General features: G+C 39.2%; 1 protein-coding gene across 1 annotated transcript in view; it reads right to left on the minus strand.

Annotated features, from left to right (window-relative positions):
- Nucleotides 1–6,414: 6,414 nt before the first annotated feature.
- Nucleotides 6,415–13,481, minus strand: part of LOC121398191 — a 32,760-nt gene continuing 25,693 nt past the window's right edge. Inside the window, exons 4-10 of the mRNA XM_041577025.1 lie at nt 12,034–12,117; nt 11,556–11,648; nt 10,346–10,481; nt 9,971–10,085; nt 9,417–9,535; nt 8,627–8,710; nt 6,415–6,710 (exon numbers count right to left, since the gene is read on the minus strand). Of these exons, the coding sequence (XP_041432959.1) occupies nt 6,616–6,710; nt 8,627–8,710; nt 9,417–9,535; nt 9,971–10,085; nt 10,346–10,481; nt 11,556–11,648; nt 12,034–12,117 (726 nt within the window). The 3' untranslated portion in view covers nt 6,415–6,615. The remainder of the gene's footprint in view (nt 6,711–8,626; nt 8,711–9,416; nt 9,536–9,970; nt 10,086–10,345; nt 10,482–11,555; nt 11,649–12,033; nt 12,118–13,481) is intronic.

A 13,481-nucleotide genomic window follows, 5' to 3' on the forward strand; every position in this document is an offset into this window, starting at 1 on the left:
CTTCAAAATTGCCCCCAGCAGATAATGTCATAAATGTGCCCATTCAGATGACAATTATAAATTCTTCTCAGAGCAGTGCACATTGTCCAGTGGCCACTTCCCACCGGCAAACCATGTGTAAGATAGTTGGAACAGCACTAGTGATGGGCGAATTTGCGCTGTTTCTCTTCGCCGAAAAATTTGCGAATTTCGCATGAAATTCGCGAAACGGGCGAAAATTCGCCCATCACTAAACAACACCACAATTTAACTTAAAATGCCTTTATTGTACACTTACGGCATTACAGCACGTTTCATGGCCATGCAGCTTTTTATCAAGCCAACACACATTAACAACTCTCTTTATACCCTTTTACACCATCTAGTGGCCATTGGTGCACAAAGCTTTGTGAAACCAACTTGTGGTGCTGTTACAACTATCCTGCCATAAGAAATCCCAAACAGCCAGCCAAGGACAGAATCAGAGACTTGGATTTTCTTTATGTATGGCCATCCTTGAGGTGGTGGGGCGAGGATGATGATACACTTTTGTGTTTGCACACAGGTTTTGAGTTTGAGTTTCACAATCAGTGAGATAGTCTGCTAAAATCAACAAAGTGGCACTTACCTGAATATGCCCCGATATATGAGGGACCTACAAGGGATGAATAAAAGGCAGTTAATAGTATTTGTACAAAAATATCTCACCACACCAGTCATTGATGTAACATATTAAATAATAGGGAGGCTGTATTTTGTTTGTCAGGTATTAAAGGAGTGGTTCACTTTTGAGTTAACTCTTAGTATGTTATAGAATGGCCAATACTAAGCAACTTTTCAATAGTTTTTAAGTTATTTTCCTTCTTCTTCTTCCATTTGAAAAAAACCAAATGTTCTTTAAGGCTACACATGTATTGTTATTGCTACTTTTTATTACTCATCTTTCTATCCAGGTCTCTCCTATTCATATTCCAGTCTCTTTGCATGGTTGCTAGGGGAATTTGGAAATTGCAAACTGGAGAGCTCCTGAATAAAAAGAGAAATAACTGAAAGCCCACAAATATTAAATAATGAAAACCAATCTCAAATTGTCTCAGAATATCACTCTTTACATCATACTAAAAGTTAACTCAAAGGTGGGCAACACCTTTGAGCTGACCATACACGTACTATTTAGTGTATGGACCTCCACCAAGCTCAACTGATATCCATGCTCAATAGACATCAACCGGTTCCTGAAACTGGCACGTTAGAATATTTAATCTGTTGATGCACCATGCCAGTCAGTCCATGGTGATTTGGCAGATGTGGAGTGAAGAGGAGTCACAGCTTTTCTTCTTCTCCTGCTGCGGGGGCATTGGTGTGCTCTTCCTGAATGATCAGAAAGGTAGGGAGGCAGCCATGCTACATGTGACCCCTCTTATGCTCTCTGTCCTCTCAGCCCATGGGACAATCAAATAGAAAGGGTACCTGGTCAGTCTGCGTACAGCCACCTTTAGTTTAATGGAAGTCTATGATTTATCTCATGAACACTTCATCAAAGTCTGGAACTGAATCTGAAGGTTTCCTACAAGGTAGGAAATGTTCTATTTCCTGTTCCCTCTCTCATAAAATGTCCTATTTCCCATTCTCTATCTCATCAAATGTCCTATTTCCCATTTCCTATCTCATCAAATGTCCTATTTCCCGTTCCCTATCTCATAAAATGTCCTATTTCCCGTTCCCTATCTCATAAAATGTCCTATTTCCCATTCCCTATCTCATCAAATGTCCTATTTCCCATTCCCTGTCTCATCAAATGTCCTATTTACTATTCCCTGTCTCATCAAATGTCCTATTTCCCATTCCCTATCTCATCAAATGTCCTATTTCCCATTCCCTGTCTCATCAAATGTCCTATTTCCCATTCCCTGTCTCATCAAATGTCCTATTTACCATTCCCTATCTCATCAAATGTCCTATTTCCCATTCCCTGTCTCATCAAATGTCCTATTTCCCATTCCCTGTCTCATCAAATGTCCTATTTCCCATTCCCTGTCTCATCAAATGTCCTATTTACCATTCCCTATCTCATCAAATGTCCTATTTCCCATTCCCTGTCTCATCAAATGTCCTATTTCCCATTCCCTGTCTCATCAAATGTCCTATTTCCCATTCCCTGTCTCATCACATGCCCTATTTCCCATTCCCTGTCTCATCAAATGTCCTATTTCCCATTCCCTGTCTCATCATATGTCCTATTTCCCATTCCCTATCTCATCAAATGTCCTATTTCCCATTCCCTATCACATTAAATGTCCTATTTCCCATTCTCTATCACATCAAATGCCCTATTTCCCATTCCCTGTTTTATTAAATGTCCTATCTCCCATTCTCTTCCCCAAATAGATTAGGAGATCAGAAATGCAGGTAGACAAGAGGAGATCATCAAGCAATTTTGGCGAATAGAGTTGAAGGCTAGAAATACAACTGATAAATACTCAGAAGCAAAATGAAAGAGAAAAACTGAAAACAAGACCAGATAAAACTTACAAAAGGGAAGAAACAACAAGAATATCAAGAGGACAAGTGTGGTTAGTGGATCCAAGGTTCCTAATGGGTCCCCACCATCCAAGTCACAAACTCTTCCTTATATTTGGGGACACAATAATTAAATATCATTTGTCCTTTTTCTTGCCCCACTTTTTCTTCTCCTTTACTGTTATTAATTAAATATTATGAATAAATGTACAGGCATATTCCAGTAATTATATTTTAATTTTAAGCATGGAATTATGCTTAAATAACTGCTATAACTTGGGGCACTTACCTGTTGCTATGATTAGAAGGGCAATTATTAGCAGCCCCATTCTCCTTTTTGCTCTAGGTGTATCACAGAACTCCGATGGGAATCTGATGAAAAAGGACCTCTGAGAGTTTCAGGATCAAATTTGGAGTCTGGGGTGACAGACTACAGCATGAAGCAGTTCTACACAACAACTGTGAGATAGATGCAGATATATATAGATAGCAGACTGCTTTATAAATAGTAATTATAAATAGCAGGTTAGTCAGATGTTTAAAGGTTTCCAAAATCCCAAGATTTATTCCTTTATTACTCGCCTCTGCCATCGTAAACTCTGTCTGTATTCCCCTCCCTAAGTAAATGACAGACACTGTTCCTAGTGATCTCTTGCCCAGACAGTGGTGAAACTACTACTTTAGTAGTTACTACAGAGCAGGAATCCCTAACCTTTTTTACCCGTGAGCAACATTCAGATGAAAAAAGAGTTGGGGAGCAACACAAGCATGAAAAATGTTCTTGGTGGTGCAAGAAAGTGCTGTGATTGGCTATTTGGTAGCCCCTATGTGGACTGTCAGCCAACAGGAGGCTCTGTTTGGCAGTACAACTGGTTTTTATGAAACCAAAACTTGCCTCTAAGCCTGAAATTCAAAATTAAGCTCCTGCTTTGAGGCCACTGGGACCAACGTCCAAGAGGTTGGAGAGCAACATGTTACTCACGAGCAACTGCTTGGGGATCACTGCTACAGAGGGTAGATTGACCACTATTACACGCTATTCATTTAATAAGAAGCAGCTGATTGTGCTGTATCGTTGTCCAGTAAAAAGGACCATGGGGCATCTAACAATATGCTCTTTTGCCCTTTAACAGGTAAGTACATTTTAGGCAAAAAAGGAGGGTGTGTGAGCACTCTACAACTGCAAACATTCAGAAAAAAGGGGGGATTGAACAATGTTGTTGATCAAACATTCCCTGGTCCCCTGTCTTATAATTAATCTCGTATCTATACAAGTACATGTATGTACAAAAACACTGGCTTTTAGTTACAAAGTTATGATCATATAAGTCAACATACCACGTCAAGGTAAACCCCATATGGTGGTCCCTAACTAATTACCTCTGGTCATAGTATTCAAAGGCTGCCACTTCCCTTCATGGTAGCATCTTTTTTATATTAATGTCTCCTGACATGGGCATTGGTTTTAGTCTGAGGGCTTAGTCCCCGCTATTAGCTTCTAGAAGGGAGAGATAGCCAAGACCCCAGCATTGGTTCCACAAGCTTAATCCTCCCCCCACTTGTGAGTTTTAAGAGAGAGAGACTGCCTAGAACAACACCCATTTTTAAAAGCATGGGACTACCATTTCTGCATGTTTGAAGTTCATTTTAGGCACAAAAAAGGGTAGTGTGGTCCCATTATTAATATTAATACAAAGCAGAGTGCAGAGACCTGTGTTCTCTTGATAACTGCAGTGTTGTCTGTATTTGGTAGTGCTATGTTCAACACCCAGGTGTCTCTTCTCCTGCCAGTTCCCTAACTTCATGTTGTTTTGATGCACAAGGTAAGGAACACTGATAGGTGCAGGGCAGGCAGTAAGGACAGAGCTGACTTGTGCCCTCCAGTGCTGCAGTCTGGACCTTGCATCTGTTCAGAGTACAGCCATACCCCAGAAAAATTCTTTGGATGAACAATAACGGGTGTACTTTTGTGCCCATCAATGATCTTGCTCTTTGGTTTTGGCGGGTCTAGGTAAATGCCCCTATTATATCACAGTACAAGCAGAGTACTGGAGGAGTGGGGAAGCTGATGAGATGTTTAACCGATCCAAAAAAACTTTAGGTTCTGAGAAAACTGTATTTTCTCAAATGTTTCTGTTGAAGCACAGCATCTTCATATATGTATGGTTCCAAGTATTCCTTAAATGGAACCACTGGCTAAACTGACCTTGTCTATATAGATATGAAGCAGAACGTCAGCAATGCTACAAATATGTTGCCAACTGAATCTGCTGTTCTCTCTTGGACCTATAAGTATATTATCAAAATGGTCATGAGTTTATAGATAATGCTTAACCATCAGATGTATGGGTCTCTTGTGCTGAAATGGGGAAACCCTTAGCAAACATATTAATCACACACAACTATTGACAACACAAAAGTGACAGAGCTTCAGCTGTGCAGAGTATAAAGACGAGGTTAACGTTTGGAAACCACTTATTCTGTCAGCGCAGAGAATGATTTGCCATCTACATGGCAGTTTAGGAGAAATAAGTGACACTGGACCAATTTCCTAAGCCATGGCTTTCCAGCTGGAGGAAAACCTCAAATCCTGGCTTTGGGCTGTCATTTCTTCTTTGTATAACATAATCACTTCAATGTAGTGTAAGCATGATAACAGATAAATCCTATCCTTAAAGGGCATGTAAAGGCAAAAAAAAAAAAAAATCGAATTTTTACTTTCTTTAATGAAAAAGAAACCTATCTCCAATATACTTTAATTAAAATATGTGTACCGTTTTTATAAGAAACCTTATTGTATACAGTGAAATTCTCCCTTCATTTACTGCTGTGGATAGGAATTGTCAGACAGTCCCTACCTGCTCTGCAGGGAAACAATCATACTTATGAACAGCAGGGGGAGCCCCCGTCTTACTTCCCAGCCATGCAGAACTCAAGCAGCTTTGTTTATGACAATCCCTAAGCAGCCCAGACCACACTGAGCATGTGCACAGTCTTAGTCTTGCAAAGATGTTTAACAAAGTTACAAGATGGTGACCCCTGTAGCCAACTTTGAAAGCATAAATTATTTTGTTTGATTAGGCTTGTGGTGCAGTAAGTTCATGTTTATATTTAGTATACAAAATACAGCATTTCTAGCCTTATTCTGTTTTAGACTTTACATGCCCTTTAAGATGAAAAATGGACAGAAATGCTTTGGGATTTTTCAGAGCTGGATATTTAATTTGTTAACTGTTATTGTCCTTATTTTATTGACCATTTGGGTGCTATGTGTTTTCTTTTTTGGTTTGAGCCTTCATATATCTGACTCCTTCTGAACTAGAACCTTTGCCTATTGTCCTCTGTTGCCTATTGCCCAACCCAAGCTCCATTCATGGTGTTTGTTTGTAAGACCTGAAACCAGACACCAGCCAGATGACTTATAAGGGGTCACATTTTCCTTTTAAAATTGATGAAAATCATATCATACACAAGAGGCCAAGTTCTAACTGTTGTGCATGTGTTAGCCTGTTCATTTTCATTCCATTCTGTCCATGTACCCATATTTGTCTTTGCCACTAGATGTAGCTGGGTTCTTAAGCAGTTGGTGACACTCAAGTAGCTGAGGATAATGCCGAAGATCCTGCCTATGCCAGAAGTCCTATACTTCCCCTGGGTAGAGCTAGCTATATACAACAGTAAACTGTTTAGGCCTCACAAATAGGGATGAGCAAAATTTTTTGCCAAGTTTCTTAGCAAAAAATGATGCCCATAGACTGAAAAAAAAATGTTGTCGCCCATAGTCTTCAATGCATTTCAGTGAATTTTCGCGTTTCTCGCTAATTTTCGGGGAAGCGAAAGGTATCTCATAAAAAAGTCAAAGACACATTTCTCTACCTGTGACATTAGTTGAAAGACTGACACCTTCACCAAATATCCACTATACACATTTTTATTGTATAACAAGTCATATGACATCATAAATTGTCCAAGATTATCAACACATGTAAAATACAAGAATGTTCAACATTTTATTTTATTCCTAACTAAAAACATTTCTTCCTTGCATGTACAGAGAAGAGGAGAAGCTAAATGAAATCTAGATTACTTATCGGGCTGTGCATTAGTGGGTATTTGTTAAAAATGTAGAATTCTGAGAAGGAATAAAACAACAATGAAGTAGCCAATTCCAGAAAAGGCTGAGGTTCTGTAGGCTCCAGAAAGCTGTGACACTGCGAAGAAAAATACATGATGGTCAGACAATTAGATCTTGCAGCCCATATTCCAGATAAGAATTAGATTGTACAGGGAAGAATTGTATCCAATGAAGCCCATGGTCTGGAGCAGTAAAGACATATTGTTGATTATTTTTGTAGAACATTGTTCCCAGACACATGTTTTACAGATTTAATACATTTAACCTTTATTGGTTCTCCAACTTTTCCAGTTACATTCAATTTTTGTACCTCTTTTCCTGGAATTGGATCGATTCTGGGCAAATAATTCTGACTGAATTCAATATGAATTGTAAAGGCTTTAGTATAACATGAAATCATTTTGGATAGATAAGAGTGAACCAATTCATAACAATTATTAAGAAAAAAACTTGTCTCTAGATTAGTGGTTCCCAAACTGTAAGGCCATGTTCCCCCAAAGAGAAGAGGTAAGGGTGGTTGGCAACCTGAAGGTCTATATGATTGAGATCTGAAGAAAATGCCTATGTGCTCTCCAAAGTACACCTGAAAATCAAGCTTTAAGGGATCCTGTCATCGTAAAACATGTTTTTTTTCAAAACGCATCAGTTAAAAGTGCTACTCCAGCAGAATTCTGCACTGAAATCCATTTCTCAAAAGAGCAAACAGATTTTTTTTATATTCAATTTTGAAATCTGACATGGGGCTAGACATTTTGTCAATTTCCCAGCTGCCCCTGGTCATGTGACTTGTGCCTGCACTTTAGGAGAGAAATGCTTTCTGGCAGGCTGCTGTTTTTCCTTCTAAATGTAACTGAATGTGTCTCAGTGAGACATGGGTTTTTACTATTGAGTGCTGTTCTTAGATCTACCAGGCAGCTGTTATCTTGTGTTAGGGAGCTGCTATCTGGTTACCTTCCCATTGTTCTTTTGTTTGGCTGCTGGGGGGGGGAGGGAGGGGGTGATCACTCCAACTTGCAGTACAGCAGTAAAGAGTGATTGAAGTTTATCAGAGCACAAGTCACATGACTTGGGGCAGCTGGGAAACTGACAATATGTCTAGCCCCATGTCAGATTTCAAAATTGAATATAAAAAAATCTGTTTGCTCTTTTGAGAAATGGATTTCAGTGCATAAGTCTGTGGAGCAGCACTATTAACTGGTGTTTTGAAAACTGATTCATTTTTAAAAAAAAAATTTTCCCATGACAGTATCCCTTTAAGGATTTATTAGGGTGAGATTTGGGGTGAACACTGTAATAGAGAGCCAGAATAAGGGGTAGGCAGAAGAGGCATGTACCTAGGGCGCAAAGGCAGAGGGGCACCAGGCACGTACCTCTTCTGATGCCTTCCCCAAGTTCGGACTGTTTTGTCCGAAAGCAGTGGCAGCAGTTCATGCGAGTGCACACTTTTTGGCGAATGCGGACTTGCACTTCTTCGTCACTTGCGATGTCCCGTGCATGCACACTGGCGCGGCCTCGCCACTCTTACATGCATGCACACTCACGCTCTCGCCACTTCTGAGCATGTACGAGTGGTGGGGCGATGTAGTCGGCCAGGTTACCTAGGGCTCCCGGCCGACTTGGTCCGGCACTGCTGTAATATTTACTGTTTTTTGGGGAACTTTTGCTGAATGGCTGATATCCCATGTTTTCCAATATATGTAACCTTGTTTTGAACTAGGCAGTACCAAGACCAAATGAAGAGGTCTTCAACTGTAAAGGTTCAACCACTGCTCTAGATGAAGTTTTTTCCAACATGTCTTTATTTTATGTTGTTTTAGAAATATTGAAAGATAGATTCACTTTAATTTCAGGGTGTGGCTGTGTGTGCCAGATGCTTCGCTTACATTTTCCCTATCTGTAGGGGGTTTAAAGCTTAATAAGATTGGCAATTTGAAGTCATCTATGGAGTCCTTTCACTGTCTATGTATAAATCAGTGTATTTAAGATAATTACCTGGCTGGCATGATGATGAATTAGGAAAAAATCCTAACGAGCCTGGAGATACTAACGAGGCCACTGCAATTTTGTCGTTAAACCCTGAGGTAATGTGAAAAGGAGAAGGTGAGAGTCATCAGAAGGAAGAGAGTGCAAAACACAAAACATCTTATAACAGATTTTCTAAACCCACTTAAAATGTATGAACCTAGTACAGGTATGGGATCTGTTATCCGGAAACCCGTCATCCAGTAAACTCCAAATTACGGAAAGGCCCATAGACTCCACTTTAAGCAAATAATTATTTTTTTTAAAAATTATTGCTTTTTTCTCTGTAATAAGAAAACAGTACCTTGTACTTGATCCCAACTAAGATATAATTACTTGATCCAAACCAAGATATAATTTTTAGAGGCAGAATAATCCTGTTTGGTTTAATGAATGTTGAAATGATTCTTTAGTAGGCTTAAGATACGCAGATACAAATTCCTGAGCATTCAGGATAACAGGCTCCATACCTATATGTATGTGAACTGAGAATAAAGGAAAGCTGTGGGTCCTACCAGCATGCTACTTACAGAAATTACCAATAATTAGCTGGTTTATTCAATATCTATCTCAGTAGTGGTGTTGGCGAGAAAGAAAATGGTTACAGAAGAAGCAACTGGAAGTAGAAAGAAGGAAACATTTCTCTATATTTTTTTACTTTATCGTCTGAAAAAAGCAAAAGTTAAACTATCCATGGTAAGATAATCTACCCAGTGATGTGCTTGGCCTAGCAACTCATTGCTGCCAATTGTGACATTACCAATGATGAAGAAGGTGACCTGATAGCACGTCTCATTTCTGCCTTGGCTTTTCGATATCAAAATTATTTTCCAGGTGGGAACTTTTAAAGCAGTGGACACTGTCTTGCAGAAAGCTGTCCTGCAAAAGGGGGCAAATACATGTGGTTATTTTCACAATTAAAAAAACTGTAAGTCAATTTTTTTTTATTAGTTATTCTTCTAACCTTGTCCCTCTGTTTAGTGTCCACCATAATGTCCATTATGCACCAATATGGACTCCAATTACTGCTTATTTGTGCAAGTTGTGGTCTTTTGGCACACGCCACAAGTTACAAATGAGTGTGTTTGGAAGTGGGCACCTTTACACAAAGCTTCAATGTGTGCTCAATTGTAGCTCCATTTTAGAGCTTTTTCACTTGCTCTTGGAAGTACTTGAGCTCTTCTTTCCCAGTTTTGGAAATAATCCCTCGTGTCTTTTATCAAACAATCACTGCATCTAAATCACTACCCAGTACATTGTACACACCATCCTCAGGGTAGCAGGGCACATTCTACATTAGGAAGCACGGCTCACCTGTTAAATGGAGTTACAGTTGGTGAGTAAAGTGTAAAAAGAGGCACGTCGGGCAGAATTTTTGCAGATACAGGTTCCAGGGTGTCTGGCTTTAGCACTAGGGATTTTCCAATGACTGAAACACAAATAGAGAGCATTGAGAGCTTGCATTAGTCAATCCCTTTATACTTAGGCACTCTTTTATGTTGAAGACTTAATAATAATTATTTACTCTTTCCTTTTATGGGACAGAGATGTTGCAAACCAGCTGGTTACAATAATATTATTTGCAGTATTCAAACTCTGCCACCTTAACTTGCTCAACTGAACTGGTGGGATTTACCTCTATCCTTAGTCATCATGCTTTGGTACAGTTAAGTTTACATGTGCCATTACCTGTAAAGTCGCCGGTTAGAGGAAGGTTGATGTCAGTGAGCAGATTTCTGTTCCCAGCACTTATGGTTCCATGTTTGCTAGTTAGGTCTCCAACCTTACAATGAAGGGGGTTCAGTGAGCCGCACATCTTTTCACCCTGTAACAGAAAATGATTAAAATCACGAGATATTTACTGGGGAAATTCAACCAACAGCTGTTTTTCCATAAAGAGTAAAAAAAGTATAAATCTAAGCAATTTATAGGTGTAACTGTATTTGAAAGCAGCCTCTGTTGGTCCATTTCTGTTCTTTGGTTTTGACTTTTGAAATACTGTAAGGGAGTACAAATCAGCTCTCCACCAACTCTCCTCAGTGCTCTGCCCTATGTAATTGATATTAAGAAATTAGCAAGTGGGGGATTGCTAGTAGGTGTATAAGGAATGTAAACTATCCCTGTTGAGAGTACTATACCTATACTATGTCCTGGGGATGGGCATTGGCCCAGGAGTAATAGTTGAAGTGTAAGGGCTCACCCTGGTGGTCTAGTGGGGACTAGGGGCCTGGAGGGGACAACTTGAAGCTTTGTGCTTCACCAAGGATATTATGTGTGGGATAATTCTCCAGGAGACTCTATCCAGATTGTAGGGACTGTGTTTAGCACTTGGGGAAGCCTTTGTGTAATCCCTTGGAGCACCCTGTGAGATCCTGGTACATTTTGGACATATTACCCATTGTTAACTTGGTGTACAATGTGATATTGCGCCAACTATATTTGATGTACAAAGGAAAGACCTTCTGTTCTATTATTTTGTTTGCAAATCTTTCTGGTTAAAAAACAGTGGTGCCAAATTAAAGTTGAGCCAGCAGACCCTTTCTCCAATACTTCCATAATGAACTACATATTCATTAGCTGCATACAAGCTTAAATACCTATGATTTATAGATACACTAAACCAGTAAGGGACTCATGATTATTAAGACCTATGGACCTTGGGCTTCATGAGTTGGTACCATCCTATTCTGGCTTCCATTGGTGAGCGGAACCAGAAACTTCTTTGTTAAATATATACTGGGCATTATAGTAATCCTCCATAGTATTTTAAGCATTTAGCCATTTCCATGCAAAGTTCTATTAGCAGTCGCATGTAAAGTTGTAATGTAGATATCAACTATTTACTCAAGCTAGAGTTTTGGTTCCCAGAAGCAATTAATGGCTCTGTTTACATTCTTACCTGTGTGTGATTCATCTGTACTGGAATTTCATATGGATTGTAGAATTCCATTCCTGTGGCCTCACTGGGAAGGTACCACTGAAGGTTGGTGCTCTGTGAAGAAGAAGACAACACCAGCTTAATGGGTGCAATGCTAAATTAAGGTTTGGGTAAAATTACAACTGCCAGCAGGCTCACCTCCCTCTTACAACTTTCTACTTCTAGTTAGTGTTGCAAGGTTGCATGTATGAGGTTTAAGATGTTATGTGCAGGAACCCATAATGACTAATTAACTACCAAATGCTTCCTGATAACTGGCAACAAATCTCTTCTCCTCCAAATGCTTCCTTACCAGCGATAAAGCAGTTTGCCAGTGGTAAAACATATGCATCGCTTAGTTTTTTTCAAAGTCGTTTCCTCTTGAGACATCTTTGTTTCAATCTGAAGAAGACCCCACCCTGTGCTATCAGAGAAGAACATCCCTACTGCCTTACTGTACCTTGTTGGCATTTCCTGGAGTAGAAAGGAGATCCACCAGAATGATGGTATCACTGGACCCTCCATCTGGATATATCACCTGGCTCTGAAATAATAATGATACAGAGAGTGTAAGGACCTCAGTTCAAAATTTCTAATTTTTTTTAAATTTGCGTTTTCTTTCCCTCCATAAAAATGTCTGTATATCAGGAAAGAAGTGCTGTCAAACAGACACCAGAGGGCCTCTTAGGTCAGTTCACAACTGATATCATGTATTGGCTGTTTGTATGTTTATGATTTCATGATATACAGTACAGTTAAAACAAACATACCTGAGTGTTCTCTGCTTGGCCTACTCGGTCTACTTAAGAGCACCATGGTATCAAAGTTACTTGTCTGCCATAGGCCTCACCATCATTTCTGAAGAAACTTTTCCAGCAATACTCATGCGGTTAAGGTGGGTTAGATGGCTGACAAACCTCAAACAGCGACTTTCTTCTTTCCTACTGTACTTATAGTAGTAAATTCATGTTATTCTGCCCTTTGTAAGCCTTGTTATCAGTGCATTCACCTTTTCCTTGTACAGTACAAATATGCCCACTATATGGATATCTAGTTGGTCTAATGAAAGCCGAGAGATCTAGATTTGTTTCCTTGATACCTGTACTATCATTAGGTTCCAACAAAGAACTAACAATCATAATTAGGGAGATGCAGTAGATGTAAAGTATGAATATGTTAAAGCACTGCGGTTGTTCACCTTCAATTTAAGTTTTGGTATGAGGCACAGATTGATATTCTGAGACAATTTGCAATGTCTTCAGTTTTTATTTTTAGTTGGGTTTTATTTAAAATTTTTTAATTATTTAGCCTTTCGTTCAGCAGCTCTCCAGTTTGGAATTTCAGCAGGTATCTGGTTACTAGCAGCCAGGCAGTGGTTTGAATGGGAGACTGGAATATCAATAGGAGAGGGGCCGAATAAAAAGATAAATAATAAAAAGTAGCAACAATGCTAAAATAGAGCAATCATTTTTGAAAGCCGGAAAGAGTCAGAAGGAAAAAGCAAATAATTAAAAAACTAGAAGAAATTAAACTGAAATTTTGCTACAAATTGGCCATTCTATAATATACTCGGGGGCACATTTACTATGGGTCGAATACTGAGGGTTAATTAATGCAAATTTTAAAATTAAATTTGACTTTTTAAAAAATCACAAATTTTTCAGACATTATTAAACCCCGAGGATGGAAAAGTCAGAATCTGAAAATCCGGCAACTCAGACCTGTCGAGGTTGTATATAAGTCAATGGGAGAAGTCCCAATGATTTTTTGATGTGCGCTGGGTTTTTAGCAATACCTCAAAGTTTTTGGGTGAAAAATCGAAAAAAATCATGAAAATCCGAAAAAAATCTTGATTTTTCCGGATTTTTTCCCACAAAGAAATTTCGGAAAAACGGAAAGCCCAAAAAA

This window comes from Xenopus laevis, chromosome 9_10L (assembly GCF_017654675.1).
Source record: "Xenopus laevis strain J_2021 chromosome 9_10L, Xenopus_laevis_v10.1, whole genome shotgun sequence".
Classification (NCBI taxonomy): Eukaryota; Metazoa; Chordata; class Amphibia; order Anura; family Pipidae; genus Xenopus; species Xenopus laevis.